At 39.3% G+C, this 23,089-nt stretch overlaps 1 protein-coding gene and 1 long non-coding RNA gene across 2 annotated transcripts; both read right to left on the bottom strand.

The window, feature by feature from the left end:
- Positions 1 to 653: 653 nt before the first annotated feature.
- LOC131463056 (uncharacterized) lies at positions 654 to 2,790 on the bottom strand. Its single transcript, XR_009240939.1, has 2 exons — positions 1,860 to 2,790; positions 654 to 1,816 (listed from the first exon to the last, which is right to left on the bottom strand). It is a non-coding gene; the product is annotated as an uncharacterized LOC131463056 (long non-coding RNA).
- A 369-nt stretch (positions 2,791 to 3,159) lies between these two features.
- alp3 (alkaline phosphatase 3) lies at positions 3,160 to 22,741 on the bottom strand. Its single transcript, XM_058634400.1, has 11 exons — positions 22,633 to 22,741; positions 18,551 to 18,667; positions 18,215 to 18,330; positions 17,093 to 17,267; positions 15,285 to 15,457; positions 14,602 to 14,742; positions 13,305 to 13,374; positions 11,363 to 11,523; positions 7,353 to 7,392; positions 5,350 to 5,466; positions 3,160 to 4,566 (listed from the first exon to the last, which is right to left on the bottom strand). Exons 1-11 carry the CDS (start codon positions 22,700 to 22,702, stop codon positions 4,262 to 4,264), a joined length of 1,485 nt encoding a protein of 494 aa, XP_058490383.1. The 5' UTR covers positions 22,703 to 22,741; the 3' UTR covers positions 3,160 to 4,261.
- Positions 22,742 to 23,089: the final 348 nt, after the last annotated feature.

Here is a 23,089-nt window from a genome sequence, read left to right as displayed (position 1 = left end):
AACAGGGTTAACATACAAGGAAAAGTATGAGAACCCTTTGGAGTTATCTGGATTTCTGCACAAATTGGTCATAAAATGGGATCTGATCTTCATCTAAGTCACAACAACAGACAAACACAGTCTTCTTAAACTAATATCTCACAAACAATGATGTGTTTTCATGTTTTTATTGAACACACATGTAAAAATTCACAGTGCAGGGTGGAAAAAGTATGTGAACCCCTAGGCTAATGACCTCCCCAAGAGCTAATCGGAGTCAGAACTCAGCCGACCTGGAGTCCAATCAATGAGATGAGGTTGGAGGTGTTGCCCTGTCCTATAAAACACACACCAGTTTTGAGGTTGATATTCTCAAGAAGCATTGTGTGATGTGAACGATGCCTCGCACAAAAGAGCTCTGAGAAGCCCTACAAGTAAGAATTGTTGACTTGCATAAAGCTGGACAGGGTTACAATTGGAAAGCCTTGATGTTCATCAGTCCACGGTAAGACGAATAGAGAAAGTTCAGGAGTGGCCTCCCTGTAACGATGACTGTAAGAGCACGGCGCAGAATGTTCAATGAGGTGAAGAAGAATGTTAGTGTCAGCTAATTTCCACCGGCTCTACTCGCCTCGCCTCACCATGCCACAGTTTAAGTAACGTTTCCACGAGCATAGTACCTGCTCTGGCGAGGTTCCAAGTGTGCTTAAGTAGGTACTATCCGATGATTGGTCAGACTGCCGGCCACTCACTGGCCAGAGTGTGACGTCCCACACACAAATCAAGCCGAACAGCGCTGTACTGTAGATCACTTAAAACTACTTAACAATCCTAACAACGTGGGTTAATCTCCAACAACTACCAGTGAAACCTCTATACAAGTTTGCCCATCACCCACCGCTGTGTGCAACATCTGACAGATAGGGACATTTTCTATTGGTCTTTTTTCCCTCAATGACATCAAGGTGTGACCGTTATAGACAGTGTAGTCAGTACAGGTGTCTTTTTAACCCTTGGTCTGTGTCATGTGATTAGTGACCTGTGATGCTCTGCTGTCATAGCTGTTGTGAACAATGTGAACCCGTTCTGTCTGTCAGTGAAAAGGTGAATTTATTCTGCTACTTCTTCTGGTTTGTTTGTTGGCGAGTGGAGATTTCTTGTTTAATTGAGCCTTGAACAGCATCAGTAGACAATATATCACTCAGCCGGTCGGATGAACCACCTGCTGTCAACTTACTAGTGACTGGAGCTCAGGCCAATATGGTGAAACGCCATTTCAACAGTAAATCCAGGCTAAGAGATGTTGTTATCCTTTGCTTCAGAGAGCCAGAACAACAGGCCAGTGAGGCCAGTGCTGAAACACAAGCTTTCACAGCTAACAGACCCTGACATCAGACTCACTCTCATATCAGTGCTGAGGCTGTGGATAAGAAGAAGGTCTCAATTAAGACCCTGCTGACTCAGCTGCATGTCTGAGGACAAATGGCAGTGGCAATTTTTCATTTATATAGAGCACTATTGTGTGCAGCTATCTGCAGCTTCTCTCTTTCCTCTCTCTCTCTCTCTCTTTCTTTCTACCTCCACACGCATTAGCCTGTAGGCCAGTCCTGGATAAGCCTTGTTGAAGAAACACATATACTTCCTGTATTGGACTAAGTGACACCAATGCAATGTCAAACCTGTTGTTGTTTATCTAATATTTACGATCATGTGTTGTATAGGATGAGAACGTGAGATCACAGAGGGCAGGGTTGTACCAAGATATGACTGAAACACTCTCTCAAGCAAACTGCAGTGCTTGAACCTGATGCTTGGCTTGATCTGTGCTCTATACGAGCTTTGTGTCAGCGGAGTCTCTTTCTGCACCATCATCTCACCACCTGTCGTTTAAAGAAGGAAGGCCCGGTAACAGTGCTTTCATTTTATTTTATTACTGTTTCTATTTATTTATGTTTTTAATTTATGTTTTATAACTCATTATCATTATTATTTAAAGGTCTGTATTTGAATGGCGCTTCTTTAGTCTTGATGACCACACAAAGCTGCTTTAAATTACATTGTTGCCATTCACCGAGACTGTCCAATGAAACATACACAGGAATTACGACCTATGTCTACGTTTTCAAAACCAGCGCCCAAAACGACCCAGAGTTACGGTTCAGTTGGAGGACAGGTTGCATTCACCTATTTACACACAGTCAAGCCCCACCAGGAGCAACTTGACGTGAAGTGTCTTGCCCATGCAGGGACACATTGGCATGTAGGTTAGAGGAACTGGGAATCAAACCCTTGACCTCCAAGTTGAAAGATGACTCGCTCATCCACTATAACCACCAGTTATCATTGTTCTAAGTGACAAAAAGCACCATAGAGCTGCAGAGGAACTATTAATTTCGCAAGTGCTATGACCTGGGCTGAGGACCACCTGGAGAGACAGCATGTCCATTAGCTTGAGGACATTGTCCTGCCCCCTCAGGGCTTCAGCACAAGGGCCAGCTGCCTGCCCTCATGTGGGAGAGCTGTGATGGACAGGACTATTCATTCAGAGAAAGAAACCGGTGGAAACAAGTCAGTGATGCCATTTAAGAAAAATAACCCAATTTCCTGCCAAAAAGAAGGAAAATAACGAGATGAAGGACAAAGAAACCTTTTAAAATAAGCTATGTGTATTATAATCCAGAATGTTTTTAGTATTGTAATCTTTTCATTTTAACTATCACTTGAAAATTAATTTGAGGTCAGTTTTCTGAATGAGAACAGAACAGTCTTGTCGCTCATTTCACCAAAATACCTTAATTAATGTTTTTTTTTTATTTTTTTTTTATTATGTCCTCAAACAAAAATGACAAAACAAGTAGTGATTTTATGGGGAAATGTACTCTGGAAATACTGCTTGGCAATCACAACATACCACCAACAGAAACTCTACGTTCTCGTACCACATTCAACAATTTTTGCTTGTTAATTTCCCTGTTCCTCAAAATGAAGAACACTTTGTTCGGATGAGGGGAGGATGAGAAGCCTATGAACAGAGGAGTGTGAGACATGGCGTTTTCAAAGTGTAACTCGTGACAGAAGGAAAATATTCAGAAAATATATTCAGATGATTTCTGCCCTTCAAAGCAGCTTGATTGACTGAAAAATGCAAAAACCAAAAGAAATACATGACATACTGAATACTAAATGTCAAGGTCCACTTTATTAGAATGACACATGCGAAAACTGCAAAACAAATTGTCATTCAATGGATTTTTATTCCAAAACTTGTAATGCCCATCCTCATTCACAGCATAACATAATGATTCTTTGTACTGGACGTCTGGGAAACTCCTTAAAGCCTAGTTAAGGTTTTATGACATGTTGTATACGGTACTATTGACACATCGTTAAGCTCAAGACATGGATGCTCACTGAAAACAGGGATTTTAGCAGCTTAACGAGAGGTTCATCTAATAAAATGTTCACCTATGATATCTTTAGAAAATTGTACACCATTTTATCCATCACAAGAGGGAAACTGAAGTTTGTGTCACTTAGTAAACTACTCACTTCCCACACCAAAGTCCATGGAGAAAATCAGTGATTTTACATCACACATGAGATGTTGATCCACTGCCTCCACCAACAAGTTAAAATAAGTAATTTCATAACTTCAGGGTTTCAAATCCTTTCTTATTTACTCATGTCCCACAAACTTACCACATATGGCAGCAGTATAGAACATCAGCTCCCAAATATCTGTTAGCCAAACACTGTGATTTTCTCTATGGTCTTTGGTGTAGAAGAGAGAAAGGTCAGTTTCCTTCTGGATGACACTAAATTATGTTTTCTAGTGCTGCCAAACAATTAAAATATTTAATCACAATTAATCGCATTAATGTCATACAGTAGTTAACTCCCAATTAATGGCACATTTATATCTATTCTAAATGTCCCTTGATTTCTATTTGTCCCATTATCTTTTCTCATTTTAATGCTTTTATCAACATAGAAAAGTGGTGTTGCATTTAACTGACAGCACTAATGTTTTCACATTGTATTCCAACTGTGACTACAATTTGATTAAAGCCATCATGAATATTTGATATATTAATCATGTTTATAAACAGCAAACATATTCAGAGGATACACCACTGACTTTGAGTTAACTCTTTGTTAAGTGGCTAAAATCCATTTTTACTTGTCTCCCTGCTGGTCGTCATGTTTTGAATAAGAGAAAGCTTACATGTCTTAAATGTCACATGTGGTGTGAGATCATTAGGATTTGCAGATGAACAGAAGCTTACATCAGCACCACTTGAACCACCAGACAAGTGAGGAGGCTAGTGACCAGAACCACTGAGCTATGAACCTGAACGGCCATATTTTCACCAGGTGTGGTAGCTTCGACTACATTTAGGCCCTGGCAATGCCTCTGGTCAGTGCCCACACAGGCAGCGTAGGCCATGGCGTGGGCGACATAGTTTTGCTCATTGACGCCCTGGAAAATGTGAGCCATGGGTCCACGGGCCAGCACTGCCACATCCTCTCCACTGTGGGTGGCCGACTCTGTGGGCACTGCCGCCAGCTGGACGTAGTCTTTAGTTTCTGGAAGACACCAAATTATCTTTTCACATTATATTCCAACTGTGACTACAATTTGAGTTGACATTAAAGCTGCTATAATGAATATTTTATATATTAATTATGTATAAAATAATTGACCTATTCGTTATATGAACACAAACAAATATAATCATTCTTATGTCTTTAAATTGGCATAATACTGTATACCTGTTTTGACATTTGTAAGTTTTTTTGTGGCAAAAGAAACAGTAAATGCAGCTTTAACTGAAGTATATCTCAGTAACTCTGATAAGACAAGATTACAGTGTCTGATTATGATTTCACCTTAAACCACAGTACGTAACTTTGCTGATTTTTGTTTTGATTATTATTCTGCCTCTGTTCTGTCAGGCAATACTATCAGACCAGACTGAGGAGGCATTTTTGGTTCATGAAACAAATCATGACCTCTGAGTCTTTAACAAAACACAGCATATACACCCCACCCCCCACCGTTGGCCATCTGGTCAAAGCTCCACCCCCAAAAAGTGAAATTTGACTGTATATGGTCTATTCTTCTGGTCATGCAAAACATTCTCTCTCTATGTAGTTCTATACCGTATGTACAGTACATGTATTACGAATACATGACGTTTATATATGTAAATGGACACTGGAGTGTCAAATGTCATATTTGTTTTTACCTCATATGTACTGTACATATACTTTATATACGGAAATTCACTGTATGCACATATTTTACACACTGTACCTTTACAGTGTGTTGAACTGGCCTGGAATGAAGAGATACTGAGTGTGTCTTACTTGTGTTGACATTGCGGATATCAGGGCGCGAGCCGTTGATGAGTTTGTGTCCAGGTCCATTGCCGTACATCAGGATGGTGTAAGGCTGTATGTCTGTAGCCCACAGCGGGGATTTACCTGGAGGAGGGTCCATCAGAAATCTTGTCTTATTTGAGCTATCGTTACATGCAGACACCATACACACACACACACACACACACACACACACACACAGAGACACAGGTCTCTTGGGCTGTGAAAGGTCTGGAGAAGGTTGAGTATCTCAGCATTTCTCCCAGATGAGCCATTAGCCTCCTGAGTCTCCACACTGATGAAGAGCTCCGAGTTTCACAAGCACATTAATCACCGCTTCCCCTCTGGGAGGAAGAAGAGGAAAGAGGAGGAGGAGGAGGACAGGACAGGGCAGAAAGAGCGAGCAGAAAGATGATAACAGCAGGAGGATTACATAAATGCACAATCAATACAGCCTGGAAGATACGCTGAATTTGTGGGCATGAATTTTTAAACAATCTTTTCGGTTAAACTTGTCATTATGATGTTAAAACTGATTCTACAGTGTAAAGGTAATAGAACCCATGCCCACATTAGCCTTATACAGCCTGGCTTTCACTATGGCATTATCAAAAACCCATGGGACAACATTTTTGTGGAACAAGAATTTACCTTTCCTAAAAAACACATTTGCTGTGCATCCACTGTGCCATAAAATCTACAACCTGTCTTTAAAGAAAAACTGTGCTGACCTCTCAAGGTAATCCACACACTTTTCAGAGGATATCTCAACATTTGACCAAAAATTCACAGCTACATAACATTCAATTGAACTTGAAGCTCCTCTAGATTTTGGCCTAAATGATTCTCTGGTCACATACACTCTATACATTTTACAGTGTCACACAAAACAAGACAACCAATGAATAATTTTAACCCTTCATATTAGACTCTTTTCTAGACATCACCACTCAAAGTGCTTTACAATATAGTTTCTCCATTCACCCATTCATGCTCAGTGCATCTGTCCTCGCCAGTCACTTCTTAAAGCAGAACAATGCTGCTAATTTAACATCTTCAGAGTCATTGTGATGGTTAAATGTCTGTTTAACCGTCACCCACTGTCTGCTAGCAGAAAACGAGCCTTGCAAGATCAGGGTCGCCGAGAACAGTCCTCCGAATCAGGGGGTCTCATGAAGTCTCGGGTCTTGGAAGAAACACAAATTGCTTCAAGGCACTACACAAGCATACACCAGGCACTGGCGCTAAGATCAAGGCAGCAATAGTCTCAAAAATGCCATTTGCCATCAACATGGCTCCACGGCTTGAGTTTAAGGAATACGTTGAAAACAAATGCACATGGTCAGGAGAGGGGACAGGAGGAGGGAGTGTCAGCGGTGAGTTTTTATATCAGTGAGGATAAAACAATAGAAAATGGATGGATGGATGTTTATGGTGGTGTCATAAAAATGTGTAATCCAAAACTGGAGAGGAGTTTCTGGAAGAAAAAGGCAAAAAAAACTGAGGCTGTGGCAACAGTTCATTAATTGTTAATTAATGCTATCAGGTGAGAAAAGCCAAATTGAAGTGAACATAGAGAGAATCATGTAAGTCAGAGAGGGGCATCAGGGTTGATAATGAGACAGGTATAGACGCTGGAGAAAAGCAAGGGACTGAAATAGAAAGGCAAGGAACAGCAAGGCCGCTGGCTGTAATTGTTCACACAGGCTGTAATTGCAGGGGAGAGCGAGCGGGGGAAATGTCAAGCTCCTGGTGACAGAGGCACACCGGAGCACCAGGAGGAATCTCACACACACATAAAGAAAAAAATGCCACCTCAATGTGTCTAGTGTCATGGCGTACAAACACACCTGCAGGGGGAACAGCTAGATGGAGCAAAAGATGGGGAGTTTTCTCCCTTCTCTCAAAGGAGGGACAGTGTCATCCAATGCATGAAAATATTCCTACTAAACTACAGAGGAAAGGAATTAAAGTCATAAGTTCATAATTACCCAGAATGCTTTGTCCTCGGAAGGGGAATCCATTGGAGAACTACGGTGGATTTCACACACCAGAAAGGATAATGTTCTTTTGTGTCTTAAGCTTCAGTCATAAGCTTTAGCTTCATAATGAAAAACACAGACCTGGCTGGTTTTATTTTGTAAGTCGGCCCAATATTGGCCTATTTATGTAATATTGGTTCAGCTGAAAAACCGATGCCGATAAAGTAACACCTGGATTTTTGCAAAACAAATGTTTGGTTTGCATTATAACGAGCTTAAAATGCAGTGTGCATTAGAGGATGGATGAAATTCAAGTGAAGAGGAAGTGCTTTTATTTTGATATCCAGAGAAAACCCAGAGTGTAATTAACTGCATGAACACCAAAAGTAGCAGTAATCTAGATAACATGTATGAAAACAGATGATTACTGCACCATGCCTGCACAAACATGCCGTGTTTAGTTAACACATTTATGCTTAACAAACTCAAGACGTGCATCACACCCAGAAGCTCTGCCCGCTTTACCAAGTATGCATCAGGGTTGAGGATTTTTCGGAAAAGTGAGATTTCTCTCAAAATCCTCTATTGTAGTGAAAACTTTGGGACCTCTAGCTTTGGAAATGGTTGCCGGCGCCGGCTTTTCCTTGGCAGCCAGCCCTCAGTACGTCACTTCCAGCACCACAGCCCTCCTCAACCCTGCATCGGGTGGTGACTTGAGTGTATTTGGGAAAGCCATGTATCCCAGAATGCATTTAGCAAGAAATACAAACCTGAAATAAATACATTTCTGTGTTCCGGAATGCAGTTTTAAGATCACTTGAGGCGAGAAATGTGTCATTTAGAAAGCATGTATTTATAGTTTGGCAGCGATGTTGTTGCCTGTATGTGTTGGACAATATCGGCATATCAAATAAAAGCCAATATCAAACATCCCTAATAGTAACAGTTTAATTCAATCAGATATGAGTGAATCATTTGTCTTTGTGTAATTAAGAAGACTCAATAAGAAGAATTATTTAAATCTTAAATCTGTATCATTCTGGCATGCTTAATCCCACTCCATTCCATTCCAATATTATCCAACTCATTCCAACCTGGAGCATGCACATGGGGAACTGCATATAGGACATGCATACCTTCATAGACGTGGGTGGATGATTATATTTTCTCACACAGTAGTGGACAGCTGCAGACTTGCAGACACAGGCTCTAGATCTAGCTAGATAGATCTAGAGAACTAGATCTAGATAGTCTAGCTAGATCTGCTGTGATGTTGTACTTTTTCTAACGTTACTAGTTGTTGCAACAGCATGTGAAAAAAACTACCAAGTTTGCAAGGCCAAAAAGAACGTTAATCTCGCGATTAAAAAATTGACGCCGTTAAAATGTGTTTGTGCATAACTGTTAATAACGCAGTAACTGACACCGCTAATATCCTCATTTATATACTGATAAATTACATGATGCAGATATTTGGCTTGACCTGGACTATATAGTCTTTATTAAGAAAAAAGTACATTTTTAGTGACATTTAATAAGCTATGACTTATGTACTGTATTAGAAAACCCATTTACCATGTTTAAAATTGGCACACAGCCCATGTGAGGTAAATTACCCAGGGCCAGTGTTAAAATACACTGCATCTCCCTCACTTATTTCAGATGGCGAGGAAAAATATAAAATATGGGAGTAAATTGTAATTTGGGAAAGAAGTTCTTCATTATATAGTTCTACTTTAGCAGAGTCTTGGCGCATCTATCCTCTTCATCAGTGATACTGGAACATGAAGGGAGCTGCTGTTAATAAGTGGTGGTCTTGGTGAGCTGTCAGGGATTGGGTGCCATATTTCTGCTACTATTTATACTCTTGCCTGTTATTTTAAAGTCATTGTGAAGAAGGCGCGCAGCCGCATTACAGAGTCCCCAGGCATGTGCCTCGGATTGAAGAAGAGATGAGGCGAGAGGTGGCCATGTGGAACGAAAATCACGTCAGCCAACCACACTACACACACACACGCACACACACTGCGGCAAGCCTCACTAAACTGCACTCAGAATCGACGTTCAGCAGCTCCTCTGCAAGTACACACTGTTCTCTACTGCCATATATTCAATGATGATCACCACGACACCGTCTCAGTGTTTTTCTGGAGCATTGAACAATAACGTTAGGTATCATGGAGTTATCTTGTCCACATACTAGTGTCACTGATTGCGTGTATAAATTGATGTTTATTCTTTTGTTACATGGTGTCCATTAATTATAGGGGAGAGTTTGTGTGAGTTCTCTGCGTGTGTACGTGGATTTTCTCTGGGTTCTCCGGTTTCCTCACACAATCCAAAAACAGGCAAATTTGGGACACTTTGGACACAGTGAGCGTGAGAGTGGACTGTTGTTTGTCTCTATGTGGCGACCTGTCCAAGGTGCACCCTGCCTGTTCCTATGACAGAACAGTGAACAGTGAGTGAGAGTGAGTCTGACTGTGCTCTGTGCTAATTATCACCAAATGTATCTACCTTTTTCAGCAAATTTGTGTCCATTTGATGGACAAACGCACAATTTCAGGCCAATTTAAGAAACAACTTAATGGACAGAAATAGCCTTTCTCCAGTTTGGTTGATGGATAAGTGATAAATAAATTTACTACGAACTTAACGTGAATCTCCTTCACACGGCGAGATCAGCTGTGCACATTTAGCACCAAACGATGTTCTTTGAAGGCGTTCGTGTAAAGTGCTCCCATACTTTTGACGACCTGGGTCGTACATTTTTCTCTGCTGTTCTCCGTCATTTTTCAAACGCTTCTTCCAGAATCACGTCACGTGAGCTACACAAGGCGTGGCATTGGTTCTCTACTTCTTCTTCTTCTTTAACGGCAGTCGGCATACAGCTTAATGAGGCACACTGCCACGACCTTGTTTTCACATTTTTGACCATTGTATGTGTGAAAGTTAGCACAGTTTCAGGAGGAAGTGGATGTGACGATGGAGTTGCAGTTGCTGATTGCTCACCCCATTTGGAGCATGCAAGAGAAAGATGGACTTCAGCTATAGACGTCAGGACAAATTATTTTACTAAATGAGTTTGTAGTTTATGTGTGTGTGTGCAGCTGTTTATTAAAGTTTCTTCAGCTGTGCGTGGCTGTTGCCTGTCTGCACTGAATCGTCAGCAAGACCTGCCACAGTATGGTATTGATTCTGAGTCTGGAGAATCAATACCAGTGAATCTGACAAGCGTCCGTGGCTCCGCACGTGTCTCTTTGGTTGGCCACGGACTCAAAGCCACTCCACTCTTACCAACCCTTTGCATAATAAAGGCACTGACATGTTGCATATAAATGTATAGTCAGCAGTCCACAATGGACAAATCAAGCATCTTTTGAGTTTTGATGTAGTTGAAGGTTACATGGGTAGTTTCACCTGGAAGAGGGAGAGTGAGGGAACTTCAGCTGCATCATACATGTTCACCAATAAATACTGCTAAATTTTACACACTGTACCTTTAAAGCTCAATAATTGCCTGAAGTACATATTAAAGTCTTATTCTATTCTATGGTATTCTATTGTCTGTAATTTGGTGATGAGGCCATTTTAGAAAACACTTTTGATATGTCAGCAAACCACCACAAATACAAAATTACAGTACTGTGTAAAAGTATTAGGGCACCATTAGATGTGTTGTTTTAGCAATGCTGTAACGAATAATTATAAGAAAATACTGGAAATGTGTATGCAGATTTAAAAGAACTTATTTTTCTGAACTGACTGTTTCTGTTTTAGTGTCACGTATTCAGTGTGACCTACCCTTACACTTTAACAACAGCATGAACCCTGACCCTCTTAAACCTGGAGGGGTTGCTAATCTATGAGACCAACTTTCAGTACTGTATATGGTTGCAACATCAGCCTCCTTTGTGATTATTACTGGGTAAGTGATTCAATTAATCCACCTAGATCTTTTTTCCACAGAAACTCAATATAACATCCAATTATGCAATATTTGATCAATGCATTCATTACTGGTTGTGTGTGGTCTTGTCCTCACCCTCTACTAGCAGGAAGAAGCCATTAGGATTCTTCTGGAGAATGCGGATGGCCTTTTCTGTGGTCTCAACAATGGAGGGGTCCATGCTTGGGTCCCTTTCCACCTCGAAGCGCAGATCACCAGGTTCAAACAGAGCTGGGGGATGAGATGCATAAAAAAAATAAAACAGTGTAAGAGCCCAGGCTTTGTGTGAAAATACAGTAAATCCATTTCATCGGCCCACAGTGGAGGAGCAGCTGAAAGGAAAGTCCTGTCCTCCCACCACGATTGCTATTTCCAGCTCACACCAGAAACTGCATGATGACTGAATCTGTAAATCTCCTTCACACCACCACACAACACAAAGAACAACCTACGTTTGCTGACATGATACATGAAAATGACTGTCCACTTCCCACCCAGTAAGGGTCGACCAAATTAGACACTGTAGCTGGGGAAAATATTGGAGAGCTGAACTGCTGCATTTGTTGGAAACCAAAAATGTTGTTAAATGTTCGCCCCATGACTGCTGTATACTTAAATAAGCAACTGTAAGCTTGCACATCTACATTGACAATTGTAAACCCTAGTGTTGATGGTGACACAGTCCCAAAGTTGCCAAAAAGCTAGAAAAAAAAGAAATCATCAAATTTTTTTATGTGTATTTGTAGAAATTAGTGGCGTATTTCCATATTTACTGGTTCTACTCGCCTCGCCACATCACGGCACAGTTTAGGTAGCGTTTCCACTAGCATAGTAACCTGGTACCAGGTACTACTTTTAGTACCTGCTCCGACGAGGTTCCAAAAGCGTGCTGAGTAGGTACTATGCGATGATTAGTCAGACTGCTGGTCACTGACTAGCCAGAGTGCCGTCATAGGAAGAGACGTCCGACAAATCAAGCCGGACAGCACCGAACTGCAGATCACTTAAAACTACTTAACGATCCTAAAAATGTGGGTTAATCAACAACAACTACCATGGAAATCTCTACATTTATCAAAGGAGTCTGGTGTGTTTAGGGACAGCGATGACGATCGTAAGTGGCATCACAGACCCTGCTGCTGTCGTCTGTGGAGTAGGAGTCTGTGCTCCAGAGACGTCCGACACACAAATCAAGCCGAACTGTAGATCAGTTAAAACTATTTGACAATCCTAAAAACATGGGTTAATCTCCAACAACTACAGGAGTCTGGTGTTAAGTCACTCGTCACTCGTTTGTGTGTGTGTGGCGTATAAAACAAAGTCACCGCAGTTTCACGCAGCCGCGCAGTGATGACTCCGCCCATGTTGAGTAGGTACTTTTTATTTTAGTGAAGATGCAACCTAAACCATGTCCTGTCGTGCCGTGCCGAGGCGAGTAGAGCCGGTGGAAATATGCCAATAGTCAACTGACTGTGCTCTGTGCATCCCAGCATATCCAGACACATGGATGCTCACAATCACTGAAAACAAATCTACTTAACTACTTAACAAAAGACTTTCCTAATACAATCTATTCCTACTGTATTTAAGTTTATGATGTTTCAGAAACTAAATGTGTGTATATCCAGCCATCATGTGGGCCCCATACGGATTATATTTGGTCTGACATTGGTCCAATGTGAGTGGTAAATTGTGATTACAGACATTTACATCATCACAGATAGGTAGTGGTTGACACATGTGCAATTTTAATATCTATAAATTGCAGGGACTGAGTGTTTGCAGGAAGTAGAGCACACACCTTCTTCTGGGAATGAACTTCTATGAATGTATTTAGACCTTGAAAACATTATGTAGGTCAGGAACAGTTTGAATAGTCTATTCAGACTATGAGTAAACCAAGGACACTACATGTGTTCTTATCTCATTGAGAGCAAGGAGGGAAACACATCGTGGATGATGTCAAATGCAGTGTCTAACTGAGGGGAAAAGAAAAGAGAAAAGAAACTCACCCATCAGGTAATCTGTTTTTTCCGGGTCAACAGCATCAAAATCTGTTTTATTCCACACATAGTGCGCTACCTGTTTAACACACAAGGCGACACATTGTAACACTGAGTGGGAGGAAAAAGCATGTATTGATTTGATTGATTGATGAAGTGTTTTCATGCATGTAACATAACAACTTGGATTCATACACAGCACCAGTTAAGAAACCCAAGGCTACTGTTCGTGTGTCTGTATATGTGTGTTGTGATCCTCCAGTCTCTGTTTTCAATAGCTGTTCAGTGTGCAACCAATTATGAACATAACACTGATACAGTTGAGTTCACTGTCTTTATCAGATCTCTGCAGAAAGATCTCACAGTCTATCGAGCAGAAGAGACAATGGATTTGTTTGTTTGCTTTATTGGACAAAAATGAACCATCACGACCTCTATAACCCAGCATGGACATTCAGTTTTCTTTTGCCTGAGTACACTACCGGCCCAGGGTATGATAGTAGTCGTTTGATTTAGTTAAGTTGATCGAGATTAATTTTGAATATATTTTTTGTTGACAAATGGCCACAACAGTAACTATGTATAGCCTTTATAGCTGGAGTCTGACTCTCACACATTTCTACCCCTTTATCTTCCACATGAGGGGCCTGAAGCCAATCACAGTTGACATAGGGCCAAGTACAGTACATGTAAGACTTTTACTCAATATTCTAAAAGGTGACTTTAACTTCTACCAAAGTCATTTTCTGGTAAGATACTTGTACTTTTGCTCAAATATCGCTTTCAAGTACTTTATACAAGACTGCCTCTGCACGCTTTCTTGGAGCTAGAGAAAACACATGCACACACAGGGAGAACACAGAAACTGGCTGAGCCAGGATTCAAACCTGGGATTCAGACTGATGACTTTCTTGCTGTGAAGCAACAGTGTTAGCCACTAAACCACCTCTGTTTATAACCTTGAGGAAATCTTGCCGGAGATATTTGATAACGAGCAGCCCAACAGACTTTGACTTATCACAGGGACATTCTTACTGCATATACAGTAGAGTATGTACAGTATATAAGTATGTGTGTGACTCTCAGCTAAACCTAGCCCTCACTGTCATCTCACTGTTTTTGTTTTTGGGTTGTTTTTTTGGCAAATCTGCTTACTACAGCTTTAAACGCTCTGACTTCACACCTTGTTTCCTTCTATTAGCCATTATTATTTTGCTACTTCACTTTCCCATGACTCAATAAAGTAGTTTTTTTTCTTTTAAAAGCGTTTCATTGCTGGTCACTGTGCCTGGTTAAATAGAGCTACCTTTCCCATTTTCATCTTCTTCCACTCATTGATGAGATTGTGTCCATCCTTCCTCTTGCCTCGAGAGGAGAAATCTCTGGGGTATTCTGGGTCCTTGGTGCCTCTGGGCGTCATGTACTTTCTGCCACCACCGATGATCACCTGGAAACACAATCACATATCACACATTGAAGTGGCAACCTATGTGCCGCTCTTGCATGACATAAAGTTTATGTACTTGTGCTTTTCGTGAGGCAATAAACTCCAAAGGAAATAAAGAGGGAAACGAGGCCCACGTAAAAAAAAATGCTGGGATTTATTCTCAAAATATAATCCACATTGACCAAAAAATAAAAGCCTTCAAGTCCTGGGTATCCGAATAAGTTTCTTATTAGAAAAGTGTTGCTCCCGTCCTGCTCCAATAACTTAATTAGAAAACAGAGATGCCGACAGGTGCCTACATGGCCCATTTACTACAGTTTTACTACAATAAGCTGTGCTTTATGGTAGTATCGGTTTGCGGTAGCAAGACAAAATAAGAGTATCTACTGAATAAACATTAATTACATGAAGATAAAACAAAATATGAGTTATGATTAATCATTATAAATTAAATCAAAATAGATATTAAGTAATTAGGCTCAAAAGTGCAAACATAAGCCTGAAAATAACGTGAATTTGTATATTGTGGCAAATAAACTCACATCAATGTCAGTATTTTTGAGAAGCTGGGAGGAGATGTCAGTGCATCCATCCCTCTTGGCAGCATCAGGCATGTCAGCGTCACTGTACCACTTCCTACTGGCACTGTGGGCATAGCTGGCAGCTGGAGTAGCGTGTTGCACCCGTGTGGTTGTGACAATACCAACAGACTTACCTACAAGATCAGTGTGTTTCACGGTTAATATACAGCAGCATAGTATAAGTCTGTGTGCTCAGAACATTAAATGTATGATGTAATCATCAGGGTAAATATTCATATATATTCATATCATTTAGGATTAAAGGGGGTATATGTAAGAAATGACTATGATGTGTCATCAGAGATTAAGGATACATACATTGACAAAGGGGGAAGTACATTATATATATGATATGTAAACTAGGTTGCACAGTACAAGGTCCTTGTCAAGGTCCAACAATCATAAGCAATAGATAGACATGAAATACAGTCGCCAGTAATTAGGATATAAAACCATGTTAACAGTGTTAAAGCTGAAGGTTATCATCAACACTATCAAGGCCAGTTTTTTAAAGTCTAACAACAGCAACAAAGTGCAAACAGGTTGTGAATTTAAAATAGCTTATAAAAACTAATAATGTTACAAACATGTTCTGGTGGTAGCTGTTCTCCACACTGTTGCACTGGCTGTAAAGTATTAGAAGAATGAGTGAACTTTTACCAAAGTAGATCATTTTAATCCACAGACGTTTTGTCTTTGACAACAAAAAATGGCAAAAAAACAAAACCAAAACCATATGGAATTAGTGTCTTGCCCAAGGACCCATCTGCATGTAGACTAGCAGAGCTGGGAATCAAACCCACATCCTTCCATTTCAAAAATAAGTGTCTCATTTGGAAGTTTATGTTCAGAACTTGGAAATTTCAAGTTCGGACTATAAATAGAACGCGACATTACACTTTTACTTTTAGCCCGCGGTTAGCACACAAATGCTAACAGGATATGAAATAAATATCATTAAGTTTGGGTATCATACACGTTTATGATCTCTACGATAACAATAAACGCAACTAAAACTTATAAACGTGTCTGTCCTCATCTGCTGATACGGTCACAGGTGACGAGGACGGCATTTGATCGGCGGAGGCCACCGTAGCGCTCAGGGAAGGGAGGAGGTGAGCACAGGAGCACTTCTGCATTGCAAATTTCAGCCTCTCCTCTAGAAACTAGAAACTAGAAACTTCCTCTTTAAACATAAACAATCTGTTACAATCAAACCATTGTCAAATGAGGTCACTGCACAGTCTAAATGCTCCTCTATGCACTAACATACGCCTGGCCACATGAGCTGCCTTATGTGGTTCTGTGGTTAGCCTTTCTGCACCACACAACTCAATGCTCAGGTAGACGGAAGCAATAACAATACTGTGCTAGTAAAGAGAGGCGACTGCAAACACAAAGAAGCGTCCACAAAAAAGATTCAGGAGTAAATTCTACAGCTAAAAACAACGATTTGTTAAGATGTTTGATGGGATAAACCACCGCCCCTGCACTGCTGCTGTATGCACACAAATACTCCCTTGGTCAGATCTGATAGTGTTGCTTGACCGCGCCTGTTTTCAGAATTTTTCAACTCATTTGTATTTATGAAGACCAAACAGAGGCAGAATATAAACATCCACAATACTGTAACTGTCACGCACTGCGGCTTTAGACTCATGAATGTTGTTGTTGGCAGAGTTGTTTATTATGTATACATGCTGTAGTGTGTGTTCTCAAACCATATTCTCGTCTATGCCCTTTTTTTGACATGAAGCATGAAGCATTACCGGCGTCTTTGGCCCATTTCAGAATAGATGTGACCTCCCTGCCCTTCTGAGTCTTGCATGCTCCGTTGCGTGCAGCTGCACTCACTCCGATGGTGTTGAGGTTGGTTTTCACTCCACACAGGTAAGCTGTACCTGTGGCTGCACTGTCAGGAATCTGAAAGTCCACACTATAGGTCTGCACACACACACACACACACACACACACACACAGAGTGTGTAGATAAAACATGCAGCATAGAAGCTAAAACACTGATGTTCCCACGTAAAAGAAAATCATTTAAAATTAAAGAAATAAGCGAATGAGGCATTGAGTGCAACATCATAAATGATTACAGTACTGTAATTCATCAAGTATGAAATATCTGCATACATTTCAATATCAATTGTATATTTAAAAATGAATAGAAAAACACAGCACAGAAAGTAATTTAGAATTAAACATTGTAAACATACAAACTATAAAATCCATGACATTGCACAACAAAGAACAAAGAGATTTTTAAACATTAATGTAAATTCAGAAACATCGAGTAGTACTTCGAGAATAAAGTCATAGATTTATGAGAATAAAGTCATAAATTTCCAAGATTAAAGTCGTACATTTACGAGAATAAAGTCGTAAATTTACGAGAATAAAACAACAGGTTATAATATTACGACTTTAATCTCATACATTTACGACTTTAACCTCATAAATTTACGACTTTAATCTAATTAATTTACAATTTTATTCTCGTAAATTTACGACTTTAATCTAATTAATTTACAATTTTATTCTCGTAAATTTAAGACTTTAATCTCGTAAATTAAGATTTTATTCTGTGTGTCCTTGGGCAAAGGACTTAAACCTGCGTACCTGGTGGCTATTTTGGCAGCTTGTGATTGGGCATGCAAGATGTGCTGAGTGAATGAATGAATGGCAAAACTGTATTGTAAAGCAGCTTTGAGTGGTCAATTAGACTAGAAAAAAAAGAGTAGTAAAATTGGTGTATAAATACAGATAATTTACCATTTAATATGACAAATTGAATAATTTAATTCAATATATACACACGTGTGTGTGTGTGTGTGTGTGTGTGTGTGTGTGTGTGTGTGTGCATGTGCGTGTGTGTGTGCACACACCTTTACCAATCCCACATTTGGGAATGTGTCCATGGTCATCACAGTCTCTTCTCCTGTCTGGTTCTGCAGTTGACCCTTGAGAATACGAGCTGCTGTAAAGGTTGTGATCCCCATTCCTGACACACACACACACACACACACACGCAGACAAATACACAATTCTCACACTTTATTTTTTGTGAAACTGGGACAGGAAACAGTGTGGACAGGTGGCAAAATTACTTTTTAAAGAAGTCAAGCACCAATTCCTGATTTTGATTCTCTGTATTCACCCATCAGGAAAGACTGTGTGATGTCATTCGTGTGAGGAAGTGACTGTGTTACTGTGTAACTCACCATCTCCGAGGAAGAACAGGATGTTCTTGGCAACGTTGGTATTGAGCTTCCTGTCCAAAGCTTCCTGCAGCGTCTTCCGGGCCTGTGTCCGCCAGAACTCTGGGTTCTCCTCTTCGACTGATCAAACATATAAATCAGCAGGAGCATTATAACTTCATTCAACCAAGTCATTCTCTGTTGTTTCTCTTTCTTTTTTCTTCCTCTTGCCTTTGCTTTGTTTTTTGATTCCCTTGAAGTGTGTTTAATGGTTTCCATGTTGCCTCTTTGTCATTTCAAAGCACAAAGCTTTGGTGACAGGGTCTTGTGAGGAGATTTCAAACCACAGTGTTGTTGCACTCGATTGCAGAATTTTGGTTAATTTATTGATTTTTTGTGGGCTAAACTATATCATCTGCTCTTGAGGGGGGCCCTCTAACCACGAGGCCTCAAGTAGTTACCTGCTTGAGGTTTAATTAAAGAATTAAATAATAAGTACCTACTATCAAGCATAAGTTAAGCATGAATACATTATGAATTCATCATTTATAACGCATGAATACTCATTAGTATGTAGTTTATAAACACAGATATAACTCATCCCATCAGCTGAGGAACAGTGTCCAAATAGCTGCTTTAATCCATCAGCTCGGTCCAGCAGGAGGAGCCTCTGTACTCAAGGAGCCAATCAGCATTCACCTCCAACAAACGAGTTTGTTGATGAAGTTTAGTACATGCCAGCACTGTGTATTTAGCGCCTTGCTTATAAATGATGAGTAAAACATTTATAACTGTGTTTATAAACCGTATACTAATGAGTAATAATGCGTTATAAATGATGAATTCAATATTTATTAATGCTTAACTAATGCTTGATTAGTGTGTACTTAATTATAAAGTGTTACCGAGAAGGGATGTGAATTAAGGGCCTACGTGGAACTGGTGACCTGTCCTGGGTTTACACTGCAATTAATGAACATTGTGAATTAAATACATTTATTCAAATACAATGAATGAATGAAACAGTTTTGCACAAATTAAAAGAAAGACAAAAAAAATACAAATAAAAGGCAAGAATAATCAATAATATAAAGAAAATGTCATCATATTTGCAGAATAACAGATCTAGACGGAAGGAGAATAAAAAAGAAGAGAGAACTCTTTTTTGAAGCCAAGCAACATTAAGTCTTTAAAGTTTAATGTAAAATAATCATTTTTGAAACTTTCAGATTCAGTTATTCATATAACATCCATTTGAACCTATTGAACACCAGAGTGAGTAGAATCAAAACACCAGTGGGCGCTACTCTTTGTTTATTAGCATGTTGGATTGTATCCTCATGCCTCTGTCATTATGCTCTCTTACCTGCTGCACTTTTATTTGCAGCCAAATGCAGCCACTTACACAACTGTGTGACTGTGCTGCTCTGAAATGTTTGAAGCCCCTTACAAAACAATATAGGTGATGAAATGAGGGCAAAGAGGAGAGAACAAAGTGAGAAAAGAAACCAAGTCCTGAACTGGATATGAACATAGTTTTAAAACAATGCAGCGAAAATAAAAGATCAATGTGACTCCGGGGTAAGAAGGTCATTCTTCAAGATCAACATTTCCAGGCCACTGTGAAGTATTCATGGAAAAAACAACAACTGTGTGAAAACAAGAATAATTTGAATCGCTGGTTGTGGTTGTGGAAATGGAAGCACTTCACAATAAAGACTGAAGGTATCAAGACAAAGTTGTGTATGAACTATAAAAGAACGCTTTTCTATGTTCAAAGGTGGTGATCAGAACATTGAAGTCATATGTAGGTACGTGCATGTAGATCACTTAGACCCATGCTTCTCAAACTGCCAGGGGACAACGCACTTGATTTATAACACCAACATTAAGTTGATTTCAGTTCTTATAAATTAAAAAAAAAATTACTAGAATGTGATTGACAGCTGGTATTGTCCAATAGGAGCTTAGATGCAAGTGATGTCTGTGAACCTCTGGTTCCAAAGAAAGAAAGAAAGATTGTAGTGCAAACTCAATTTTAGTAAAAGACAAAGGTAGTTAAAGGGATAGTTCATGACTTTTAAAGTATGGATATATTGAGCTATGAAAAAGAGACTTGCCTCAAACATTTTATACATGTTTATTATGAGATCTTAAGAATATGAAAACGTTTTGTGAAGTGACTAAAACATGTTCTCGTGTCCCTGCTGGCAGCCATGTTGTCAGTCTAAAGCTGATTCTGGGCACATGGGTCATGCTTAACACATTCTACACAACTGCACTCAGGGTTACCAAGGGTCCTTGAAATCCTTGAAAGTTTGTGACTTTGAAAGAAAAAATGCTCTAAAGTAGACATGGGTCATTGAATTTTGCGTGACAAAGTTAAGTTAAGTTAATATTTAGACTAGAGCTGCAACTAACGATTATTTTCACAATCGATTCATCTGTTAATTAAATTCCCGATTAATCGTTTGGTCTATAAAATATCAGAAAACCTTAAAAAAATGTTAATCGTGTTCGTCAAACCTGAAAATGATGATGTTCTCAAATGTCTTGTTTTGTCCACAAACCAAAATGATTGACTTTTAATGATTTCTTTGTTATCCAGAGCAAAGAAATGAAAAAAAAAACTCACTTTTAAGAAGCTTAAACAAGCGGAAATCTTGTTTTAATCATGAAAAAGTCTTCAAAATAGTTGTCGATTAATTTAGTAATCGATTAATAATTGATTAATTGTTTCAGCTCTAATTTAGATAAATGTCTCCCTTGTTTGTTATGACACCAAGAAAATGACAAAGACTGACTTCTCCAAGAACCAAAGGGCAATCACTGGTCCAGATGCAGAGCGAGCTGCAAATGAATTAAAGTGGACACTGAAATGGATCGTACAAGTTGCCCTCCGGTCATGTCAGCACATTTGGTTCCTTGAATTTCTGGAAAGTCCTTGAAAAGTCTTTGAATTTGATATAAACCAAGGTGTGAGAACCCTGTACACCTACATAAAAGCATACTCAAATATAAATTTAAAGCTAGAATAGATGAATCATAATGGTCCATTGCTTAAATCTGCCATTTCATGTTTAACGGGAACACTTAGCGACATGGAAATTGTCTATTTAAAGTTTTGGTTGAGGTGAAAAGTCTGGGGAGTGGTTCACCCTGAGCAACTGAAGTGCATGATCTAGTTCAGTCATCACTAAAGAATAAAGGTCAAGATCCACAGATGGGTCGAAGGTCTTTTTTCTATAGCTAAATAAATGTGCACAGAAGTACACAACTGTACATATACACAATACTAGTTGCATTACTTTCACAGCAAACGTGTGCATATTTACAGTAAAGTATTGTCTCCTACATACTTTCACGGTAGGTCCCTGTAGCATTACTATAGTAAATGACGGTAAGTTGACAGCTGTTTACTATAACTTCACAGCTAATGTAATATAATTCATGTGATTTAGTAGTACAATTAAATTGTAAGTGATCATAGTTAAAGCCTGTGAAATCCTGGGGGAAAGAAACTATTTAAATTCTACACTTAACAGAATGAGACTTCTAATCTAAAAATAAATTACAACATATAATATATAATATAATATAATAAAGTACAACATTACACAATAATTATTTAAAGGGAAATTAAAAGAGGAATTATTATGATGCTTTTTTTTTCCAGTCTCTTCAAGTTTGTGTAAAAATTAAAATTGTGATGTATTTATCAGACAGATATCTCTTGGAAAAGGATGCTTTATCAATTCAAAATATTAGCTGTTACAGTAAGACAGGTTACATTATCTGACTACAAACTTGCTATTGTTACCATTTTTATTGCTAATAGTTTCACAACAGTTAGTATTGACAGAGGAAGAGAGTGAAAGCAGCTGTGTCAGTTATTACAGAGAGAGAGAGGGAGATAAAAAAGATATAAATAAAGAGAATGTGAATGTGTTTTAAGTCACAGGACGATTGAAGAAGATCTGAGTGTGTCTTCCTTGAAGTTTTAAGAGAAATCCAAAACAAAGAAGCAGCTGGAGATTAGTAACCTCAAGTATGAGCTTCAGACTGAGCACATAGCACAACAAAGATAAGTCATTTTCCTGCCTTACCTTTGGCATTGGATGAGGAACATGCCACCAGCAGAAAAACAACCAAGATGGCTCCTCTAGTCGACTCCATGGCCAGATTCCGAATGGAGACTCACTCCTGTCCTTCCACCACCATACACCAGCTGATAATCATTTTTAATCAAATGTAATAAATGCATATCAGTCCAATAGAGAAGATTGGCAAGTCTATGACCTCTAATCTCATGTTGTGGGTGGAATGGGACATAAAATAGTGAGGGGGAAAAATGGAATAAAAATAAATAAATGTTGCTAAAAAATAACCTACGATATTCAAAAGAGTTTTGATATTTTTTACTTGATTTAAAACATAAGAAATTCAGATATAATCAAAATATAAGGAATGAATTATTAACAGGAGTCAAAGCTTTAACGATATCACTCTAAAGATAGTGTTTATTTGGGGCTTTCTTTATGACACGGCACCAAAGAACTAGTG

The sequence above is a fragment of the Solea solea genome, chromosome 7, assembly GCF_958295425.1.
Source record: "Solea solea chromosome 7, fSolSol10.1, whole genome shotgun sequence".
Taxonomy (NCBI): domain Eukaryota; kingdom Metazoa; phylum Chordata; class Actinopteri; order Pleuronectiformes; family Soleidae; genus Solea; species Solea solea.
Note: the sequence above shows the minus strand (reverse complement) of the source record. Positions and strands in the feature narration are given on the sequence as shown.

Bases quoted from the DNA above. Each gene is read 5' to 3' on its own strand.
- alp3 (XM_058634400.1), bottom strand. From the start codon at position 22,702: ATGGAGTCGACTAGAGGAGCCATCTTGGTTGTTTTTCTGCTGGTGGCA. The intron at 17,268-18,214 runs GTGTGTGCACAC...GTGTGTGTGCAG, and splicing joins CAAATGTGGGATTGGTAAAG to ACCTATAGTGTGGACTTTCA. The intron at 13,375-14,601 runs GTAGCTCTATTT...TGTGTTAAACAG, and splicing joins AGAAGATGAAAATGGGAAAG to GTAGCGCACTATGTGTGGAA.